This window comes from Dicentrarchus labrax, unplaced genomic scaffold, assembly GCF_905237075.1.
Source record: "Dicentrarchus labrax unplaced genomic scaffold, dlabrax2021, whole genome shotgun sequence".
Taxonomy (NCBI): Eukaryota; Metazoa; Chordata; class Actinopteri; family Moronidae; genus Dicentrarchus; species Dicentrarchus labrax.
In genome coordinates this window covers 13,420,252-13,443,122 of record NW_026136707.1, presented here as the reverse complement: position 1 = coordinate 13,443,122, position 22,871 = coordinate 13,420,252, and the positions used below count along the sequence as shown (strand labels likewise).

Below are 22,871 nucleotides of genomic sequence, written 5' to 3'. Positions count from 1 at the left end.
CCATTTACTGTAAATATTTCCTCTGCATTTCATTCCCCAACACAAAGGTCTAAATGCTGCAAAGCCCCCACTTTCTGGTGGGAAATAGGCTTACTGAATCCTTGTTTTTGGCCTAAAGGGGATTGAATATAAAACTAAAAATACAGCAATAAGCCTTTAAAATATTAATTTCGTCTTTGAATTGTACAATGTGACTCGCCCCAGGTTGCTAAAACCCACAAATTCCCATAAAAAGTACCTAAGACTGAACTTTAGTGTTCTCAATGATATATATAGTACTATTAGTCTCTCATTAGTTAAGTAACCTGCTTATTCATAAAAACGTTTTGCATTCAGGGTTGTTTTAAAAAACTAATTTGAACAAGCCAATTAATTAATCACTGTACTGTATATTGACAGATGCATATGTTGCCTAGCTGTTGCTATGGTTATTTCATATTAGTTTTTAAAAACTACACCAGTTGACCCCACGGGGGCACTATAATTAAGTTAATGTAACTCAAATGTGACATCTTAGGCACCACCTGCTTATAATAAGACAACTAGGAAGGACAATGTATTTTGTCAGTGTTTGCAAAACTACACTGACAGTGATTGGCGTACTGCAGGTGCCTGCATCATTTATAGGGCACAACATGTCGACATGTTTGTGTTGTTTACCTTTACATCAGTCAGAGAGGGGACAAGATCCAGGGGACCATACATCTGCCAGTGACATTAAGAAACCAGGGAGTAGAGCAAACATCACTGTTGACATCTCTTCCAATATATGTAGTAAAGAATCACACCCCATGCTCATTTTTGCCCTTTTTTGTAATACACAACCCATTGTAACATAATTTGATGTAGGATATTTTGGACTAAATATATGGAAAGTCTTTGAAAATGTATGCACACATAATCAAATTCCAGTAACAACAAACTCCTCTGCAGATTACCCCTTTCTTTTTTTTATGTTTATTTTTCTTTTTTTACTTTTGTTGCCCTTAATTGAAAGTGACAGCTGAAGATAAGCAAGAGGCCCCCCTGCAGAGAGAGGGGACATCACACAGCAAAGGGTGCAGCAAGGACTCAGCCCCGGCACAAGGGGCACCAGCTCCACCAGGTGAGCTATCCAGGCGCCCCTTTTAGTGTCAAGGACCCCCAACATAACACACATTAGGCCAGGGATTCATATTTAATAAGATGTAGTCTCAAGGATCCATGTCTGATAATATTTAATTATTGTCTATACTGTAGGTTGGCGGATTAAACCTACAAACAGAATAGTCACACATATACATTTTCTCATTTGGGTAATGCATTGTCAATGAAATAATAGAGAAATTAAAATATTCCCATTTTTCTGGGGACCCCCTGAAACCTTCTGAAGGACTCCTGGGGGTCCCTGGACCCTAAGTTGAGATCCACTGCATTAGCACATAGGGTAGTTTCTGTTTTGTCAAATTGGAGCACAGTGTGGATAGCTGTGTTACATTATGGATATTAAAGTCTTTAAAATCTTGGCTAAACTGCACCACAAAACAAAAAAAATAAGACAGGTGACCTCCACCCTGCTGGGCTCCTGCGTACTATTACAGCAAAGGTCGACAGAACTAGGAATAGAACCTGTAGTTAGATCTTAGGCAGGATGCGCCTTCCCAGTATATTGTTTGTAGTGTTAAACCAAAGTCTTAAGTTCCAGTGTTGCTGGAACTTTTTCCTGCAAATCTGTGTGTGCATCTGTGTGTGCTACCATTATGTCTTTCCTGGGTGCAACATAGGAATCCAACCTCTGACCAAGAATGTTACAATCAGAGTGAGTTTGAAAAGAGATTGCATTTAAAATGACATATTTATTGCATTTAGATAAGACTAATTTGGACATGTGCTAGAAACATGTTTGTCAGTGGGACAATGTCCTGACATTAGTAAATGATAGAAATTGTCTTCTGCAGTGGATGTTGCTGTTAAAGGAATTGTTAAGGCCTTTAGGCCACAGTGAATCTTGAAATTCAAATTCACTTGCAGAGAATAGCGCTTTGTGAGAAAAATCCATCCATCAAATGTATTCTGATCTCTTATTAAAGCACAAGAAAATGAATACTATGTATGCTCATGCTATACTGTTAAAACCTACTAAAATATGCAAACAAGTTCAGCTTGAATGAACCAAATGAAGAGTCGACACAGCACGCTGATTGTAAATGTTCTATTCTAGAACATTTTGTACCAATTAAAACAGTTTGAGATACATTATAAATACAATTCTGTACATTATAATAGTGTAAATACTATGTTCAAATACATTTCTATTTACAACTCCTTATGAGGGAGAGCAGCTTTGTTCTCTTCTTTAAAGTAAGGTCTTGGGTTTGTTTCATTTACTTGAATTTACAGCTCTGATATATAACTATTTCTAGTCAGTTCCACAGTTCACCACTTCCATAAAAATAAAGTTCATAGGACAACTCTAAAACTACTTTTGCACCAGCTTCTGTAACCTGATCCCATTCACCCAATCCTCCATGTGAAAAAAAAATGCATTATTGAGTACCTTTTAACATGTAGTGTTATATATCAGTCAGTTAACATATAAAATGCAGTTAAAAAGGTATTCAGTCAGTCAGTCAGCGAGGCTGGATGGCATTTTAAATGCCTCTGGGTATCATGATATACATACACAGGTTTCAGGTCCATACAGTTAGTTAGTTTAAAACTCAGTGAACTTGTTATAGAGTTCATTGAGTAGTCTGGGGTCTATGTGCCTGCCTTTATGGAAACAGGGCGTTAAGGCATCAGTATATCCAGGCCTTGGACAAAGCCTTGCTGCTTTGTTCCCCGCATTAAAGCGATGACACACTCAGTTTCTCAGTCAGTTCAGTTAAAAAAAAAATGTCATCAGTCCAATATGGAAGACAGTTGGTGAACTCTCCAAGAATCCTTTCCAGTGCAAGCATTCAAACAGCAACAGTCTCATGCTGGATGGGGATTATTTCCTCCACAGTGTTACAGTACTTCAACAGGATAATTTAACATGATAACTGCATTCAAACACTGAAAGCAACTCAGGTTTTGCAGACTTGTCCTCCGTTCAGGGTATGTGGCATTACTCCTAGAGATATGGCACTAAGCTTTACTTGGACACAGATATATAATGTTTGCCTCCACATACGTACATTAGAAAAATAACATATTACTCATAACAGCAGATATGGAACCGTAGTTCTTTGGTTACCCCTGACATATCCTATTGATGTAAATATCAATGTTTATTAACAGTAGTACATTCTTAATCTTCATATCCCAGATTAATCCACTATGAGCCTCAGGGGAGGATGCATTGTCTTACAAAAATATTATATATAATGTTCAGAAACCAATGTAAGAAAATGTATGTGGGTAATATTTCCATATGGACTCCCAGTTAAAAGTGAAGTTCTCTATCAAAAATATCACCATATAGAAAACTCAGATATGTGCATAGTGAATTTTCAGTGGACAGTAATTAGGATATACCTTCATTAAATGCACAGGTCAGATATGCTTTAGGAAAGCAGACACACACCTATAGAACACATTAGCTCAGATCACTTGAGTGGACAAGTCAACCCGCTGTTCACCCACAGGCGCCCGATCTGAGGACCGCCCTCTGGTCCTTGCCATTCCTCAGAGAGCCGATCCTTCTTTGGGTCCTATCTGATCAGAGTCTGGGGTTCTGTGTCCATGGATGGTGGTCCTCTGGTGAGACGAGATGGCTTCACAAACACACCGTGGCCTGGGGGACAGCGGAAGTACACTCTGCCCTGGACAGTCCCGTTGTGCTTACCTGTGGGAAGATCAATCATAGTACTGCGTCACATTTGGACCTTTAATACACAAGGGGATAAGCATATCACTTGCTATCTATATTAAACACTCAAGCCTATAGTGGATTTTTGAGGCTAATACTCAGGGTTTAATTACCAGTCTGTTGCTGACTCCCACACAACAAAGCTAAGATGATTTAACTTTTTTTCTTGCATACGCCTCCTACATGAACTTTTCATTATTTGGTTTCTGTTCCAAATGAATCTTTATCTTCGTGTTTGAGAATAGGCACCACTAGAATCACAAAATATCACCTGAACTGATACGGGCCTTAAGGCATCATTATCTGTCTTTTAGAGGGGACCTGTGTCGTCAAAATTAAATAACTAAATACCTAAATAACTTGTGTTTAACCAAATTACCACAATCAGGCGATGAACACCGCCATGGCCCCATTGTGGGTTAATCTGGCCATATTGGTACTGATATCTATATTTGAGGGTTAAATTAAGTCTTATAATATTTTGGTTGATATATGTTTTTTTTTCTAAGAACATAACATAGACAAACATATTTAATGAGGATCTTTAAAATGTTGATGAATTGTGACCAAGATATGTACTCAGTGGAATGATTGAAAAATAAACTTGTCAGTGCTCTCTGGTGGACACACCATGTGATGACACTATTTCAAAATCACCTCAATACATACTAAAATCGACTCATATATGTACTGTATTCCTCAGCTCTACTCACCCACTGCCATATCAAGCTTCACGCCAATCCAAATCCCCTTCGCAAACTCCACCCCTCCGACATAGTGGACTGTTCCTCTCCTCTTCCCCACCCACACCTGCTCTCCAGGGGCCATCCAGTCAGGAAGCTGAGCCACTGGGGTGCTCTCATCTCCGCTGGAATCACCTGAGGGCTCGGCACTGCTGGGGTTTGGGCTGGGACAGGGACTCCCGTGGGGCAGATCTCCCTGGGCAGGCTCCTGGATTGGAGGTTCTCCTCCTGCTAGCTGAGTTGGGGCAGAGCATGGGGCTGTTGGTAAAGGTGTGACCGGGGATGGTGATGCTAGAGATGGAGCTGGGACTTTGTCAGGCATAGACAGTGGGGGTCTGACTTGAGTGCAAACAGTTGTGTTAGGACAGGACTCAGCTACACTGACAGAGCCTGTATTATTTGGACATTTGCATATAGCTATTGAAGTGTTTTCAGGAACAGATGTGTTGATAATATCAGAGACATCAGAGGAGTGCTCATTGTCAGTTTCACATGTTTCTATGTTATCAGGTTTTTTCTTCTGGCTTGTAGAGAACTCCAAACCCTTCTGCTCCCATCCCTCTGTAAAATGTGCTAAGTCACCCTCTCCAATACTGTCGTCAGCCCCTTTAAAGTCAGTGAACTCCTGGCTGGCACTGAGAACACAGTTGTGAGGCAGAGGGAATGTTTGCTTCTTGTCTGTGCAATTAGGGATTCTGACAGGAGAGGAGGCAGGGTGGCTGTGCACATCCTGAACGCCACCTGCTGAGAGGGGAGGCTGCTGGGTCTCACTCCCTGCAGAAACACTTTTGCTTTGGGTGCAGCCTCTCCCAGCAGGGCAGCCAAGAGGATCATGGGGCTCTCTGGAGTTGCAGCTGAGGTGGTCGGAGCTCTCGCTGGCACTGAAAGGCATGTCTGACAGTGTAGCGTTGGAGGCACTATGTGAAAAATAGCCGCTAGTGCAACTGCTGGCCGTGGGGCTTCGAGGCACCTCTCTCTCTCCACTCCCACCTCCACACCGGCTTCCCTTCAAGTCAGAACGGGAGGACAGAAACCCCTCCTGGCTCTCCAAAGTAGCATTGTAGATCTCAAAGTTTGCAAAGTCCTCGGGGATATAATGCTGGAAGCTGCTGTGTTCCTGAGGGCCCCGATCGAGATTCAGGGTCATGTCGACATCCGTCTCCTCATCCTCAGAGTCCTGCTTATCAAAACAACAGAAGCAGGACAAAAGACACATCCCACCAGACATGATGTCAGCTAAAGCCTGTTTGGAACATTAGCCTTTATAAACACTGTAAAGTGAATGAAGACAATGGAAAAATGGCACAAAATGTGATGATGGAACATGAACATAGTGTATGAATAATGTATGTGTTTTCTTAACTTTGCTTTAGGGTGCACCGTAGTACTCATGTATGGGTTTAAATCTACTGGTCTCACCTCACTGGTGATGTTGGGGTTGAGAGAGGTAAATGTCATAATGTGAGGGAAGTGTGAAATAAGTAAATTAGGCATATTAAAAATAAGGATTATCAAGGCTATAATTATCTCATATTGTAATCACTTGTATAACATTTTCTTGACTGTATAGTTGTCTAAAAAAAAAGTGTTTTTCTTCTTCTGTCCACAATAATGGAATGTATATGTACACAATATGCGAGTCCGGTGTATTAGGTAGGAGGGATTTCATCTCATGTTCAGTACTACACAGACTACTAAAACTACAGTGGCACTGCGACTTGTTGGATTCTGTGCAAGAAAAAAGACCAGAATCACTTGGCCATGGAATCAGCTTAATCAACAGCCAGCTTTGAAGTGATGCTCAAGTTGCCCGCAATTATCTTAGGTTTTCATCATTCTATAACTTTACTTACTTACCTACTGCTGGTAGACAAAGTATGTTTGTTGCTAGGGAACTCACAATTTGTCAGAAAGTGTCTGAAACCCTGCCAGTAGAAGCCTAGAGACTGGCTCTTACAACAGTGTGTCAAGGGGTGTTTGTGTGTGTAAAACTCTTACAGAAACCCTCAATGCGGTGTGTGCTGGTGTGTGTAGCACTTACAGCAGTGTGTGGCAGTGTGTGGCTGAGCTGTCTGCTGGTGGGAGTGGTGGTGGGGGTGGAGGTGGACGTGGAGGTGGAATGCTTGCAGTGGCCCTCGCTGCCTGCCCTGGGCCGGCGCCAGGGGCAGGGAGGGGGGAGCAGTGCAGGGTTGTCCACACATGAGCGCATGCTCTGCGGATGGGTCAGAACAACAGCAAACACTTCACACACACACACACACACAGCATGCATGGAGCTGGGCAGGCCAGTTACACAGTTAGTGCCATGCAGTTGAATATTTCACAAAGAACAGTGCTTGAAGTGTTCTAAGTATGAGTAATAGTAATTTTTATTGCAACACACGTCTTGTGAGCAGTAGGTCTATATATTTATAGTCTCTCGACCCTCTTTTTCTTATATCCACGCATTATAAAACAGCAGCTGAAGAGAGACACGCTCTACCAGGTGAGCCACAAAGACACCACGACTCTTGCCATATTTTAATATCATACTAAAGATCATTTTTATTCAGACTGCAGCTATTTATGTACCACCGCTGTCATACACTCTCCCTGCCATGGACTAATATAGTTAGTAATTTAGTTTTACTAGTAAAGTACCTACAACTCTTTTAGCCCACTTCAAGCATGGATGAAAACAAATATGCAAGGTTAGTTTAAATGGGTGAAACAGCCACAAACTATCTGGCAAATCAAATGATCACAAACAAAATCAGACGTGAAACTTTATAGCATAGCTTTGTCTCGTTTTGTGTTATGGCTATCCACTGTGAGCCAGGGTGTTTTTTTTTTGTCAAACATACAACAGCAAAGCCATTTTCACAAAAGTCTTCAGGCAGCTTTGGACAATTAGTAATTTATGTCAATGTCAATATGTTTACCATGTTGCGGAGATGTAAGGTAACAATAAGATGTAAGTGGTAAAATGTAAAAATGGGGTTTGACGGAGGACTGACAAAACAAGGATATGTGGGATTGAAGAAAAGTTCAATGGAAAAGGGAACAACATGGCAAAAACAAAGGCATGAATACTCCCCTCTCGAGAAGAGTACATTTTACTCCTTCCTCCTTACCTCTTGTCCCAGCAGCGGCCGGGCCTCCAGGGCTTTTTTCGTCTTGTTCTCCTCTTTGACAGGCAACAGAGACTTAAGGAACTTAGGTGGCTGAGGGGAGAGGACTTTGAAGGGGCTGGAGTTGAAAAAGGTGGGGCTCTCTGGAACCAAACCTGTATTGGTTGTAGTTCATGTAGTTGTAATTAGGACTGCACAATTGATCGAAATACTACTGAAATCGCAAATCATCATCATTCATAATAACTGTCATAATCACAATATGATTTTTTTTACTATATCGTGCTGGCCTAGTTATAATCTAGCGTACAAACATCGTTTCTCAAACAAATGCACGTCAGGACACAATGCGCCTGCTACACATTCATTGTTTCTGTAGTTTACCTGGATTCTCCTTGCTTTTGATGGGTGTGGTGCAAAGTGAGCCCTCCTGGGGATTGCTGTTGGTGTTATCCACATGATCACAGTGGTCCTAGACAATAATACACAGGTTATATTGTAAATTGTATTGTAAAGTATTGAGAGGTTAAAGTAAAGTTGCAGCTAAAAGACTCTCTTCTGCTGTATAGTACAGTATAATATTGGGCTTTAGATCCCTAGTGTAAAGGTAGGATAAGTTCCTTGTAAAACATGGCTATTATGATCATATCATCATAATGTAATAATTGCGATGACAGAATACATACAAATGTCATCTGCAGCCAAGAAAAGTTAACTGCAGGGTAAGTTTTATGTTGTTAAGGCACGCCTAGCTTACCTTACAGTCTTCATCCTCACAGCCAGTCAGGTCTATTTTACTACATGAAGACTGGAGAGCAAGAAATATGTTATCAGTATATATTTTTTTAATAACAATTATTTCCATATGGTTCAATGGGCAGTGCAGTGAGTGATGTATTCATTACATGCTGTACATTTGGTGTGCTGATACTCCTTCTTAGGTGTCTCCCCTTGGCAGCGAGCGCTTCCTTCACTGTCACAGCCTTCAAGGTAAAAAACAAGACAGGAACATCTTTACATGATCCCTAATACATTTTTCCAAAACAGCATCTGTATAAAGCTGTATAAAATACCTGTCGTAGTTTCTCCAGACTGAGGATGTTCTCTACTTCCAGAACCCCCCGTGTGTATTTCTCTATGTAGGTTTCCCCATCTTGAGTCTCCTCACTGTCCCCGCGAGCAGCCATGAGGGCCAAGGTTTCCCTTTCTTCTGGCTCCTCTGAGGCCTGGAAGAGGAGGCAAGAGAGGAAGAAAGGGCTGATGAAGATAAATGTCAATCTAGTTATTTATCATATGTCCAGAAAGAAGCCTTTGTTAGACACAGTGGGAGAATAAAATATCTTATTTTATCAGATAATGACAGTTGTACCTTTGGTATGTTGGAAACAATCTCATACGTCACACCACAGGAATAAAGCGTGTTCTTTAAGGACATTCTTCGTTTCAGACTCTGAGTGAAACTCTGGAGGAAACAAATCAAAACGATGCTGATCGTTAAAACATAATCCATTGCTGTAAAACCACACCTCTGCTGTGGGCCGACCTCTCATTAACTCTGATCCCCCTGATATTAACCTGTTTGTTGTAGATGTTGACAGCAATCCTCTTGCGGAGCACCAGCTCCATAGAGGCAGGGTGGCTGAGCTGCACTGTGGCTTTGATGATCAGGTAAATGCGTTCGTTGGGAGACGTGATGCGGTTGAGGTGCACAGAATCGTGGATGGATGAGTCCCAGGAGCACACTGCAGACACCTGGTGAATTAGAAGAGTTGTGTTTTATTAATATGGCTCCACAGTCGTCTACAGAGAGAGGATCGTGGCTGTAACTGCACACACAGGGGCATGGTTTACAGATATGTAGGTGGGCTGTAGCTTTGGTCTGCAGCAGTTAGCTAATGAGAAGAAAAATCACAATTTAGTACAATAAGGTGGGTAGTGATTACTGTATGGTTAATGCTGCTGCTCTACATCAAAGAAAAATAAATTAAGATGACTTTTCTTTTAAATGCTTGCTTCCATGCATGATGTTGTGCAATTACATGATTGCGTAATTGTTCAATTATGCACTAATTGTAGGAAAAACATATGTTGCCCTAAATTGCTCTTGTCTGTGTGCAATTATCTGGGGGAAAAGTACTTCTAGCAACAATTAAAGTAGTAAAATCAACAAAATCAAATTAAGAGGCTTAAAGGTCCAGTGTGTAACATTTAGGGGGATCGATTGACAGAAATGCAATGTAATATTCATAGCTATGTTTTCATTAGTGTATAATAACCTGAAAATAAGAATTGTTATATTTTTGTTACCTCAGAATGAGCAGTAGTCCAGAAAAGAAAAATCAAACACTGGCACTAGATACAGCCACCACAGTTTCTCCTTTGGGCTTGGAAAGGGAGGGTGAAATGAGGGAGTTGCATTGCTAAATGCCACTAAATCCTAGACACTGGACCTTTAAGAAACCGCTTACACCGAAACGTATGTGTTTTTTACAAAAACACACAACATATAACTATTAGATGAAGATGCTGAGAAAAAGCCAAAATATTTTATGTTTACACATAGACTCACAGAGCTGGATCATATAGTGGTCATGTTACAAACCACGATCTCTGAAACTACACCTCATTCGTTTGTTCGTTATGTATGTTTCCCAACGTTCCCTTTCTGGTCACAGGGGGGCAGTCAAGTCAAACACATTGCTTACCTCGTCATCACTGTGTCTGATGATAGGCAGATAGAAGAACTGGCTTCCATGCTCCTTGGGCAGGATAGAGTTAACACCTGCAGCGTGTGGGCCGGTTAGCTGCTCATTTACTGTCAGATTATCCGCTAGTGGCATAGAAGACAGTTAGTGTTTGTACAGCCTGAAAGGAAGCTGTGAAGTATCAGTTAAACGGGATAAAGGATGTGTCTCCCTTACCATTTAAATCCAGGAAGAGTACAGGGATGTGAGCTTCCATTCCTGCAGGTGGGGTCCTACAAGGAGTTGAATGTGAGGTTAATGGTGAAAAAAGCAATGGTCTGACATGTGCACAGAAGTGCGTTTGTATTTTTACCAGTCTGCAGGAGCTCCAGGGATGCCACTGCCAGGTGCAGGTACCAGCACTGCGTTTCTCTCCTCAGTCAGGCCGACCCACTGCTCCACTAGCCGAGCCTCACGCTCAATATCCTCCTCTGACTTCTCTGCATACACAAATGAGGAGAAAGGTGTCACAACATCACACAGAGTACAGTACAGAGTACTAGAAATACAGACAAACACACAGAAGCTACCCTATAAGTCCTTCGGCATGCGGCATCTGTAACACAGGGCCTACGACTCACCGTGTTTGTTAATGATTTTCTTGATTTGTTCATCGAGGTACTCCCGACGTTTGATCAGGGCCTCTGACCAGCGCTCTCGAACACAGTTGAGATCTTCCTCCTGGAACCAGACAGAGACTAGAATCAGTGCCAGCTGGCTCAGTAAGGCATATAAACTGCTGCAGGGCACAGTGAGCTGTTAACACTGCAAGGTATAGGTGCACAGGGCTGATCTGTCTGAGAAAGTACCATAACTGCTCCTTTATACACCCACTTCTAATATATAGCCAAGCCAAGTAAAAGCTCCCAAATCCAAGGTGTTAAAAATCAAAGCCTTCAGGCCTGTATTTTTGCCTGAAAAAACAATTATCACAGACACACTGGCATAAAACCTCCCTTTAACTCCTTTGCAACTTCCACACATGCATTCACACATACACACGTGCATGCGCACACTAACATGTCCTCACATGCAGCCACAACCGCCACCCAAAGTCCTACCTGGATGCACAGCAGATCACTCTGTGTGGGAACCACAGAGAGCAGATTCCTCTTTGCAATGTCCACAGTAACCAACAGACCTCAAAGCCAATCCTATAACGCATCTGACGTCAGCACACTTCCACCATGCAAAGTACTGTAATCATGCAGCCATGCAATGCCCATGTGATTAAGTAAGGCTTATTATTCCTGCAGCTCTTCAGTAGTGACAAGCGAAACAGTAGCATTAGTGTGCACAACCTGAGGGGAAAGGCAAGAGAGAGTGGGGCAAGATCCCTGGCAGACAGACTGCTGGCTGGGAGCTCAGCCATGGGTGGAACTGTGCTTTGCATAGGGAGCTGCCAAAGAATGGTTGGTGTGATCGATGATTACAGAATCCAAAATCATCCGTGTGTGCAGCTGCTGTTTAATAAAGCACTTGTTTAGCTGGTAGAGGCACAGCCCTCTGCCTCCTGCCTCACATGCCCTCAGCAACAGGCCTAGTCGCAAACACATGGTCAGTTGGGTTTCCTTCATGCTGCAGAATGAACAACAGGGGGAGCAGCAGCAGGAGGAGACTGAGAGGGTACCTGATAACTATCCACATCGTCCTCCACCTCTCTCTGGCAGGAGAGAACACACTCAGTCAAATGCGGGGAACTAGAAAAGGCCCTGACATGACAACTCATTGCCTAGCATTCACTGCTCATGTAACTGTCTTATAACCAGGCCCAGAATATACTGTTTTGATTTTTATAGGAGTGGAACATTTAAGGTTGGGTATGAGATTGTAGTTATTGCAATTCTAATTGAATTCTGCAAACATCTCCTTACGGTCCTAGCTTTCCTCTCTGTGTGCTGCTGTATGTGTACAGCCATGGCTCTGTAAATGCGAAACAAACAAAGTGGATTGAACCGAGCCACACAATACACTTGTGTGTCAGGTAACGTTATATTACGGACATTCAGCTTATTTTATAATTTGCTAAGACATGATGTTGCTACGATGTTAGCTATAGTAGCAAGAACAGATCCCATGACTACTCTAGAGTTGATCAATTTGTTGCTTCCTTTCTACATCAGGGCATATCAGGTCATGTTAACAGAGCAAACGGGGCACTAATGAGTTTGTGCATTCATTGGGCTTCTTTAGACTCACTGCCAGCTATCCAGATGAACCAGTCATGGCACGAAACCAGAGATGGACATAACATACTTTGGGTGGATCAGCATAATATTGTGTATCACTGGCATGAAACAAGCATTCTGTTCCCAAAAACACTGCTCTATTTTAATGCAGAATCAGTTGCATACAAATCCTCATCCTATTTTTCTCAACACAATAGGTTCATAGTCTACAGTAAGTAGCATGTGAGTATATGCAAAAATGTGTACTTGTGTTTCACAGACCTGGTAGCTGTCGAGTGGTCTCTGTAGTTTGGTGGAGCGAGCAGACACACAGCCGATAGAGACAGACAGCACAGCCTCCACCAACAGAGGCAGAGTGCCTGAGTTTTGGACCGGCTTCACACACACCTGCAGCCTCCTGGAGTGACCCTGCTTGGACAAATCCCCATAATTTAATATCAGAGTGCTTCCAGCACCGCACTCTCAAAAGTACTACATGTACAAGGTTGTTTAGAATTACATAATTAGTTATGATCCTCTTAAGTGTGTGTTTGATGTAGGGCAGCCAGTCTGACCTAAAGGGGAACTTGCTCATAGTTTTGCTCTGACCTGTCGGAGTTGGAAGACTCCTCCGGTGCTGATGTCTTTTCCAGGATGCAGCTCCACAGATGAGTACTCTCCCTGCTCATTCAGCTCCTGGATGGAGATCCACAGCTCAATCCTGCGAGACACCTCATTCCACCTAAACAGCCAAGATTAGAAATGTGTAATAAGTCAGTGTCTGTGTGTGTCTGTGCGTGCAGAGGTCTGACTGCAACATGAGATATATGTACCTGTCTCTGAGCGTCTGGGTCTTGGCCTCCAGTGCGTCTAACTCCCAGAGTGAACGTCCGTTCCCAGCACAGCGATGACCCCACACTTCTATGGCCAATGCTCCATCTGATATAAACTCCAAAAACTCATCCGTCACATGCACAACATAGTCCTGCACAAAGACAAGAGGTTTGCAGTTGAGTTAAAAATAAACGTATCTAACAAAAAGACAATCAGCAGCACAGTTTCACTTACCTTGCAGTGATCAAACTGGACAGTAAACTGGGCATCTGGGCTTCGAGGGGAAGGTCTATCTGGGCTGACCATGGGAGGAGCCACAGCAGGCTCACCGTGCTCCCAGAAGGTGTATTGACAGAAGACAAAGTTGGACAGGTTGAGCGGCAGACCTGTAGCCTCCCTGACCCGCACCTGCAGCAAAGAGACGAAGCAAAGGATGAAGCTGAGTCACTGAGCGCTGATTGTGTACTGTGAAAGTCATCAGTTTGTCTTAGAAGAATATCTCCCAGTTGAATGTTTGTGCATTTGAGGACAAAAATAATCTTTTTACCCTGCAGGTGAGCCTCTTGGCCATGTGGACAATCTCCCCGTTAGTGTCCATCACTTCATAGCAGCTGCTCTCACTGGAGTTCTCTGATGAGTCGTCTCCCCCAGACAGGCGCTCTGGTACGGCTCCACTGACTCGCATCAGCTCAATGTGCAACCTGCCTGCTACCTGTACACACATGGTAGGGAGACATCATCTTCCCCATTCAAAAATGTCTTCAATAGTCTATTCCCTATACATATGCATGTGCCCCACCTATTTAAAAATGGACTTAATAAATAAACTTATAAACCTTTTGGTGAGGAATACATTATATACAGTATATTATTCATTTTAAATGTATGCACATCATCCTTTCATATGGGCCTGATGTATTTAGACAATTGGAAAGCTGCACCATGAGTAATCTATTTGTGTATTAATCTCTGTATGTCTGTGTCCTTACCTCTCCTTGCTGGCTGATGATGGGGACAGCATATTGCAGTTTGACATCATGGAAAAGGCACTCCAGAAAAATGTTGGCCACTCCTATCAGGTTGTGGTTTTCTTGAGCCTCATAGAATAGGTCACAGTAATTACTGTTTGGCTTGTTATACTGAAAAAAAAAGAGGAACGCCTGAATAAGCAAATTAATACAAATTTTAAAAAATGATCTTTTCTTCCTTCTGATCCTTCGTTTCTTACCGTCTCCTCTGTGCCTTCCTTCCAGTCCCTGTAGTGGTCTCTCATATCCACCAGTTTGTTTTCCAGCTTCTCAATGGTCCAAACCTGGGTCCCCTTCCCTTTTCTCCGAACCTGAATGGCCGGCTCACTCACTATCGCTCCACGCTACATAAAAACATATTAACAGATTGAGACACTTCCTATCTTTCAGTAGCTTTTCACAACTTGAAATATCACAACTAAAGGCTTAAAAAGACGACCATAAAATCTGTACCAACGAGATACCATATCCTGCACTAATGTGATTTGGTAGTGGGGGGTTCAGAGGTCTGACCTTGCGGTTGGCGCTGAGGTTGGCTGCAGGAATCTGAAGGGTGACCTGATAGTCAGTCAGTTTGTTCATCTCCTCTGCTAAAAAGTTGGCTTCTCGCACCAAGGTGTTGGCTTTCACGACTTGCTCCCTGAGTCGAGAAAGGCTCTGACGAAAAAGCTCATCCCTGACACACACACACACACACACACACACACACAAAACACACACACACACACAGACGACAGAACACAGGGATCATTCATTCATGAAGATGAAGACCTATCACCTGTTATTTACCCTCAGTGTTTAAATGTTTTCAAATGATACTTTGAGCAGGAATGAGAGTAACACGGGAACAACGTCTACTGACTACGGCTTTAAAAATCTGAGGATATTCTGGGACACATTTTGCTGCTACATGTTCATATAACTAGGTATACCTAATAAGGCGGATGTTGCAGAAATGTTAAAGAAATATACTTTGATTTTAAAATAATACATAGTGACAGGTGTGTATCAGTGTGTGAGTAACTGCACTCCACTAACCGTTCCTCTGTCCACAGTCGCAGCTTGCTGTGTGGTGTGTGCGTCGGGAACGTAAGGCGGTCACTGCTGCTGCGGTGGTGTTGCAGTGTTTTCTCGGGAGACAGCTGTTGCCGTAGCGACTCCAGCTCTCGCTCATACATCATCCGCTGCTCCTCCAGAGCTGTGCGCTTCTCCTCCAGGTACTGCTTCTCCAGCACCTGGACTACATTCTGCATAGGGTCTATACACACGAGAAGCAACACATTTTACAATCCAATACACAAGTCTTGATAATGACTTACAGGAGCAGTACTGGGCAAAGTTTCTTCAGTAAAGGACAAAGACAGTAAACCACCAGAGCTCATGACAAATAAAGTTATCAAAAAATAGATTAAGATTTTCTTTGGAAACCCTAAATCAATAATCTTTTTCCACAAGAAGTAAAAAATGTTACATTTCCACATTAAAATGTCTATAAACACTAGACCTATGTTACATATTTTGTTGAGTTGTGTACATATATTATCTCAAATAAACATAATTTGATTCAGGTAACGATATGTTTCACTGGTCACCTGTCAATAGCATCATATCCCCTTTGCGCATGTGTTTTGGTTTTCTGCCAGAAGTCATAAATTGACTTTTCTATATTCAAGATAAAGGGGGAAAGTATTGTTTTACAGTAATGGCATTCTAAAAGATGTTATTATTTCAGTAGCTGGAACCAGCTAAATGTTTAGAAACCCTAGTTTACAACTGTGGACTGAAAACCTAAAAGAAATTGTAGATTGCAGAATGCAGATTATCCTAATCATACCATTGTTCCCAAGAGTCTTCATTATGACCTCCATCTGGGCAAACTCATAGCTGTAGTCCTGCTCAGAAGAGGCCTCACTGGCAGTCTCCACATCTGCCTCAACAAAGCTCTCTCTGGGAGAAGCTCTGTCCAGCTCCTTTAAACGATCCCGTCGCTTGCGTTTAGGGAGATTAATCCTGCAGAACATGATTCCCAATCAGTGGCTTTTTAATTTCATGCCACCTTTGAATGTGGCCACACTATGACAAGTCATATACCTGAAGAAGTGATTGTTGCCCCATAGGATACGATCTCCGTGCCACAGGTGCACCAAGGAATCAATCATTGTTCCGTTCACACAGGTCCTGTCGAAAAACAGATTCATTTAATTCTAATAATGAAGATGTCAGATGGCATTATGATCTTCATCTTTAAACAGGGAAAACTAATTGAGAGAGAACAGTCTCTTTGTAGTGGGAGGGAGACATGGCTCTGATATCAAAGCGGGGAGCTCAGATCATAGATTCCTGTACAGTGAGGTCATGTGAAACACTGAGGTCCAGTCATCCATGAAGGAGAGAGACAACAGAGATATAGACAGAGATAGACAGTGTATGTTGGAGGTAGTTGTCTGCTAGCTCACCTGGCATTCCCTATGGGCATCAGGGTGACATCACCATCTGGGCAGAGCTCCAGGACACAGTGCTCCGGCTGGATACCGATCCCAAACAGCTGGATGTCCTGAGACGTGTCTGCGCCCACCCGCGTGTGCTCCTACACACAGGTGGAGGACAGATTAAGGAAACTATAATGACGTATCTGAAAATAATTACACATAACATCCTGTTCCAACTGTCACGTCATAACCTCCGTAGCAATTTGCGGACAAGAGTATTGTCAGTTGCAAAATCATAAAACTAGGTAACTCTTTAATTTCACAAAACTCAAGAGTAAAACCAAAGCAAAACCAGGCCAACGTGAAAAAAAACCTGTGTCTCTCTCGTTGCAAGAGTGGGCGTTGTTAAACAAACATCCCAGCTTCTAAAGGATGTTCTACCCTGCAGCGAACTAACCCACTTCACTCATTCCACACTGATATGCCAGGCTAGCCTGCAGAACCCAGACAAAGGCCTGTTGTTCTGCACAGGCTGCTTTCTCACATGCCTCTGCTCTTACAGGTCCAGCTAACTGGTTGGTTGTTCCACTTCCGTGCTTACTGGACTCCTCTCATCTGGATCACCACAACTTGTGTGCTATGTTTCAGGCCTAATTTGATGGTAAATATTACAGCTGTGGTATGCGGACGGTAGTGGGTCTGTGTGGTTAACAATATACTGTAATAGCAGGGAATGAATGTGACTAAGTGGCTTTTTTTAAAGCAACTAATCCCCTAAATGAGACGGTTATACAGATAACCTTTTGGCTTTTGTACAAACTTTATGAATTCTTTTGGATCTGTGACTTTTGGAGCTCATTTAGACCAAAAGTTACAGCGTTTGCTGCGAACAACATGACAACGCAGCACCAACGTCTTCCATCCATTCATGGCCTTAACCCATACAATTGTTTTTAAAGAGACAAACTTGTTTTCACCATAGTATAGTGATGAGGTAGACCAATGTATCTTTCATTTTGATGATATATTTACAATTTATGACTATTGAAAGACATGGCAATGTCTGAAATTCTCTGCAAAGATGTACAAATGGCAAAACATAAAACTGCAGCAGGGTGGCGATGAAGGGACTGTGTAGCACTGTATGAGCTACTCGTTGTCATACTCGATCCAGTATTGCATTATCAAAATTGTAAAAACGGTATTACCTTCAGGTAGTAGACCAGTAGCTCATTTAGGGCAGGATCCGCATTTAGATTGACCAGGAAGCACTTGTCTTCACCCACTTTAATCCCTGATGTCTCCAGAGAGATACCCATACTCTCAAGCTGCTTCTGACGCTCCTGTAAACAGAGATAATAACAGTGTGACTGTACGTATAAATATGCCGATGAATGAAAGGTTTGAGTCTGTTTATGACCGATGTGCATACAGTGGCTATCTCCTCTGTCTTTCTCAATTTCTCCTCCCAGGTGACAGTCATCTCCTGAATGAGTTTCTCAGACTCATGCAGTTTCTCCTTCAGCTCAGGAGCCTTCATGGACTGATGGGAACAATGGGGGAAAAAACAATCAGCATCAGTACAAACTGGATGTGATGGATGACGAATCTGGTATGAGTTTATTCATAATTTGTGAGCCTCTTCGGTCCACCCAATCCCTCCTCTCACCTCGGCCTGAGAGAGCTGAACTTTGAGCTTCTCCACTTCCTCCCTGAGCTCTCTGATGATGCGAGCGTTGGGGTCTTCATTCACCACGGCGTGATTAACGATTCTCTTGGCTCTGTCGGCATAACGTAGCGTGGACAAAGTCTCCTCGTAGTTATCAGCCGCTGGACTCACTGTGGCTATCATGGCTGTCTTGCTGTTGCCGCCAAGGTTGTCCTGAAGGCACAAAAACATGTCAAAAGGAAATGTAGCCGCCATATTTGTCCTTTCAGTCTACATGTATGATGCAAAAGGCAATTTATGGTCACCTTTCAGCAGGCCTACAACAATGATGTATAATTTTAACAACCAAATATATAAATATGTGACGCGTTCCATCAAAATGAGTCGGATGTCGCAGTGGCCCGTTTTTGTAGAAACACGTTTTTACAAGAAAATACAATTTTGGGCTATTTTCAGTTTTTACATGTTTCTAATTAAATAAAGTCTCAGCTTTCATACCATGTCAAAATTAATGTAAAATACAAAGGATAAATATAGCTAGCATAAATAAAACGAAACAGGTGTCAGAGTTCAAAACACCAGCTAGCGTGTTTGTGTCATCTACGTCATCTGTCAACTGTCAGTTTAGATCGACACGGACACAGAGACAGATTGACAGATTGACAGCCTAGACAAAATGAATTTTCGCGACGACGAAATTGCTCGACTTTTAAATTCAATTCCTGTAAGAAATGCTACGACAACTGGATCGACCTTATTACAGACAATGTTGATTGCTGTCTTTAGAGCCCTTTTTCTCAAAAACAAGGTTTGGTGACAGTCGACCTTTGGAAGAGCGTGTCTCATACAATTTTTGGAGTAGAAAAATAATTTTGGTTTCGCCATAAAGCTGAGACTTTCCTCTTTACAGCCATGAAGAAAACTCAAAATGTGTTTCTGGGTCAAAGTGACTCAAAATGATGGAGCAGGTCACATATGTGTAATTTGTGGGTCAAACCTTCAGTAGCCAGGTGAGGACTGAGTCTCTGTATGGCACAAACTTGGCCTTCCCCTTTCCTGCTGACTGATCAGCCAGAGCAGAGATCACACAGCCTAGTGTCGTGAGAGACCTACAACCACACACACGCAAACACACACACACACAAAAACATATGAGCCCTATCAGTATTAACCTATCAAACAATTAACTGGACTTCATACATTTGAATGCCTTTCATATTAAAAAATGTACCCACTTGTTGATATTGCTGCCCTCTTTGAGTCTCTCTCCAGCTGCTCCAGTCTTGGACACCCGCTCACTTCCTGCCAGGTCAACGAGACTCAACTTGCTCACTTTCTCCCCTGAATTCTGTTTAGCATCACAGCATGGACAAACAGTTAGTAGGACCCATGATTGGAAAAATTAGACTTTTAAACACAAATGAGGTTATTAGTTTCAGTAAATAAAGTAACAGTTCACTGTACAAGTGGGTGAAAAAACTGACCCCAGATTGAAGATCATAAAGTGTCTGCGTGACAATGATACTGAAGACGGCATGTGATCGACTGCTCTCCTCGTTCATGTTGGTGGCTGCAACCGTGCGAGATTTGTTCCCCTCTGACATTAATACCTCAATGTCCTAAAAAGATAGAGTGAAAGGTCATAAAAGGAGAAGGAAGTTTAAAAAAAATACAACATTTTAAAGTATTTCACTGGATTAAGGCAAAACTTAACAATAAAGTCAAACGGCATTCACATATGGCTGTGTGCCATGTGATTTAGCTGGGTCACACCCGGCGGTGGGCAATGCACTGGACTAATATCAGGCAGAGTGGAGCACAGAGGAACAGGGTGGAGATGTTTAAACGTAATTAAGGAAGGCCCTGCCAAGGCTTGGCATACAAACTTCATGAAACCCCATGACTACATCCCCACATCAGGAATATGCGTCATTAGTGTTTCAGCAGGATATGAAATGAAATGGTTATTCCGAATGTAAATTATGACAACTGGGGATATGATATAAAGGCATTTCTGCTGCGTGCTATAAATCAACCCTATGCGTATGTGAAATATGAGGCCAGTGATGAAGATTCAGCTTTTCCTCTGGTTGCAGTGTGATGACAGAAGGGTGAGAGGCACACCTCAAAGTTGGTCACAGCCAGCTGAGACAGACCATCCACGTATGGACCCAGGACTTTGTGCTCCCGAACTTTCAGGGACTGTCGGCTCCTTCAAAAATAGAAAAGGCAACACAATGAGTAAAAGAAACAGAAGAAAAAGGGAGAAATTCTTACCATTTCCAATTAGAGACATATGCGTGTAAAGAAAGAATTAATCAAATGTGACCAAGGTTTCATAATGCACATGTGATTTAACATTCCTCTCTCTAAGAAGTCCTTTTCATGCAACACTTCTTCACACTTCACACAAATTCTCTCTCCAGAGAAACTGAACACATCTCCTCTGACCTCGAGTGCTTGATCAGAATAAAAACTTAAGTGAATCCTTCAGAGTTTAGAGAAGCTCATGTGACTTATTTACACTCCTCTTGGAACATTAGTTCAAATTCGTTTCTAGAAAATTAGAAACAGCATCTTGCTGGTATTTGGTAACAGAATAACCTCAATAGCATAAATATCTCTGGCAAAATGTTTCTGTTTGAATCATGAATCATGAAAATGAATGAATGGCCTGCATGCAATATTGAAATAATTAACTCTTCACGAACATATGCTACAACTGCAATAAAATGTTAACAGGAGTTTGATGCCAAGTTGTCACAAAAAATAAAAAATAATTTCTGAATTCCTTAAAGAACAAGGCTAGCTATATTCTGTTGTTGACAAATCTTATTAAGAAAGCCTAACACAACCAATTAGTTATTCCATCTGACTTCCCCAGCCTTCCTGTGGCTCTCAGTCCCACGCCCAGAAGATGTTAATCTTTAAAAACATGCATAAATGCTTAATTTACTACTAAATATTTTTCTCAAAAAAACTGGGCACTGTAGTTTTTAACTAGCGTTACTAAACTGGAGTAAATGTAAGGCTGGGAACTATTTTCAGCAGCACATTTGGTTACTCTAATGTTTAGGGCAATAGGAATGTGTGTGTGGGATCTACAGTGCCCGTGTTCATCAATATCAAGGAACACAGCTCATCTCTATAATGTTGTCATGGTATGTCAACTTCTTTTAGGATAATGCATGATAATGTTGGATTTATTCCTCTTGGCTGCAGTACTTGCTTTCATCTTTATTTATATTTTGTTTGTTTATTGTTATCTACCAATAAACCAAGGTGATCTACTACCTACTTTCCTGATCAAAATGTGAATTACATTCTAATAAGATAAATGTGCGGTGTCACAAATTTAAACTGGGGGTAGAAAGGTGTTTCACTAGGTGTTGAGGAGAAGTTATATAGATCAGAAGAAGAAGAAGAAGATATACTTTATTGATCCCCTAGGGGAAATTGTTCTTTTCACTCTTTTTATACACACACACAGGCTGAAATGCACACTTCATGCACTTGTGGACATGCAAAGGGGAGAGAGATGGTGGAGTGATGCGCCCCATGAGCAGGTTTTGGGTTAAGGTTGCCTTGCTCAAGGGCACCTCAGCAGTGCACAGGAGGTGAAACTGGCACCTCTCTAGCTACCAGTCCAAACTACATATTTTGTGGTCTGAACCCTCCGGTTCCCAAGCCAAGTCCCTACACACTGAGCTACTCCCGCCCCATAATGAGTAAGAGTCATCAGAGAATCCTGAAGAGGATGCAACCACTATGTGTGACAGGAATCCTGTATATTCATCTATATCACAGCCAATGTTTGATCCTACCAATCACTGAGGCAGATAGATGGGAAGATCAAGAGAGTGTGGGGGTTGTTATATAAGCGAGAGGAAGTTGCCATCGAGATGGGTCTGGCTGCATCTTCAGACATCTGCAGCACACAGAGCGCTCCACTGTAGTCCCTCTGTGGGGCTCGGCTCACAGGCTGCTCTGACCACTCTCCTGCTCCCAGCTTCACTAACAGATGTCCCTGAAACACGCGCTTTCACAGTTCGCTCTCCCCTGCAGTCTGTCTGCCAACCCACATCAGACCACAGAGGCAAAGAATGCAGCAGTGTCAGAGGACGATGCTGGCCGCTGTTCTGCAGGAAATGACTGGGTTGAGCTTCCTACAAGCACCCTTCTGTCGCCGTCCGCCATTCAGGCTACTAGACACAACAGAGCTATAAACAGAGATGCAAACTAACACAAAGTGGGAGCTTACGGAGAGGTCACTACTCGTGCTGCAGTGAATCAAGACTATGAGAAAATGATACT

At 42.4% G+C, this 22,871-nt stretch overlaps 1 protein-coding gene across 7 annotated transcripts in view; it reads right to left on the bottom strand.

Annotated features, from left to right (window-relative positions):
• Positions 1–2,176: 2,176 nt before the first annotated feature.
• kif13a (kinesin family member 13A) overlaps positions 2,177–22,871 on the bottom strand; it is a 36,483-nt gene continuing 15,788 nt past the window's right edge. Inside the window, exons 7-40 of one of the 7 annotated variants that reach the window (XM_051406782.1) lie at positions 20,682–20,769; positions 20,042–20,176; positions 19,793–19,905; positions 19,555–19,666; positions 18,558–18,770; positions 18,321–18,431; positions 18,097–18,231; positions 16,916–17,046; positions 16,551–16,637; positions 16,294–16,469; positions 15,498–15,717; positions 14,973–15,135; positions 14,660–14,803; positions 14,421–14,570; positions 13,979–14,143; positions 13,666–13,839; positions 13,431–13,582; positions 13,207–13,339; positions 12,880–13,026; positions 12,060–12,092; positions 11,011–11,110; positions 10,743–10,869; positions 10,607–10,662; positions 10,391–10,515; positions 9,261–9,437; positions 9,055–9,147; positions 8,759–8,911; positions 8,591–8,668; positions 8,443–8,493; positions 8,070–8,157; positions 7,689–7,840; positions 6,617–6,787; positions 4,546–5,755; positions 2,177–3,808 (exon numbers count right to left, since the gene is read on the bottom strand). In XM_051406782.1, the coding sequence (XP_051262742.1) occupies positions 3,675–3,808; positions 4,546–5,755; positions 6,617–6,787; positions 7,689–7,840; positions 8,070–8,157; positions 8,443–8,493; positions 8,591–8,668; positions 8,759–8,911; positions 9,055–9,147; positions 9,261–9,437; positions 10,391–10,515; positions 10,607–10,662; positions 10,743–10,869; positions 11,011–11,110; positions 12,060–12,092; positions 12,880–13,026; positions 13,207–13,339; positions 13,431–13,582; positions 13,666–13,839; positions 13,979–14,143; positions 14,421–14,570; positions 14,660–14,803; positions 14,973–15,135; positions 15,498–15,717; positions 16,294–16,469; positions 16,551–16,637; positions 16,916–17,046; positions 18,097–18,231; positions 18,321–18,431; positions 18,558–18,770; positions 19,555–19,666; positions 19,793–19,905; positions 20,042–20,176; positions 20,682–20,769 (5,497 nt within the window). In that variant the 3' untranslated portion in view covers positions 2,177–3,674. The remainder of the gene's footprint in view (positions 3,809–4,545; positions 5,756–6,616; positions 6,788–7,688; positions 7,841–8,069; positions 8,158–8,442; positions 8,494–8,590; positions 8,669–8,758; positions 8,912–9,054; positions 9,148–9,260; positions 9,438–10,390; positions 10,516–10,606; positions 10,663–10,742; positions 10,870–11,010; positions 11,111–12,059; positions 12,093–12,879; positions 13,027–13,206; positions 13,340–13,430; positions 13,583–13,665; positions 13,840–13,978; positions 14,144–14,420; positions 14,571–14,659; positions 14,804–14,972; positions 15,136–15,497; positions 15,718–16,293; positions 16,470–16,550; positions 16,638–16,915; positions 17,047–18,096; positions 18,232–18,320; positions 18,432–18,557; positions 18,771–19,554; positions 19,667–19,792; positions 19,906–20,041; positions 20,177–20,681; positions 20,770–22,871) is intronic. The other 6 variants (XM_051406783.1, XM_051406784.1, XM_051406786.1 and 3 more) reach the window with 6 other exon arrangements.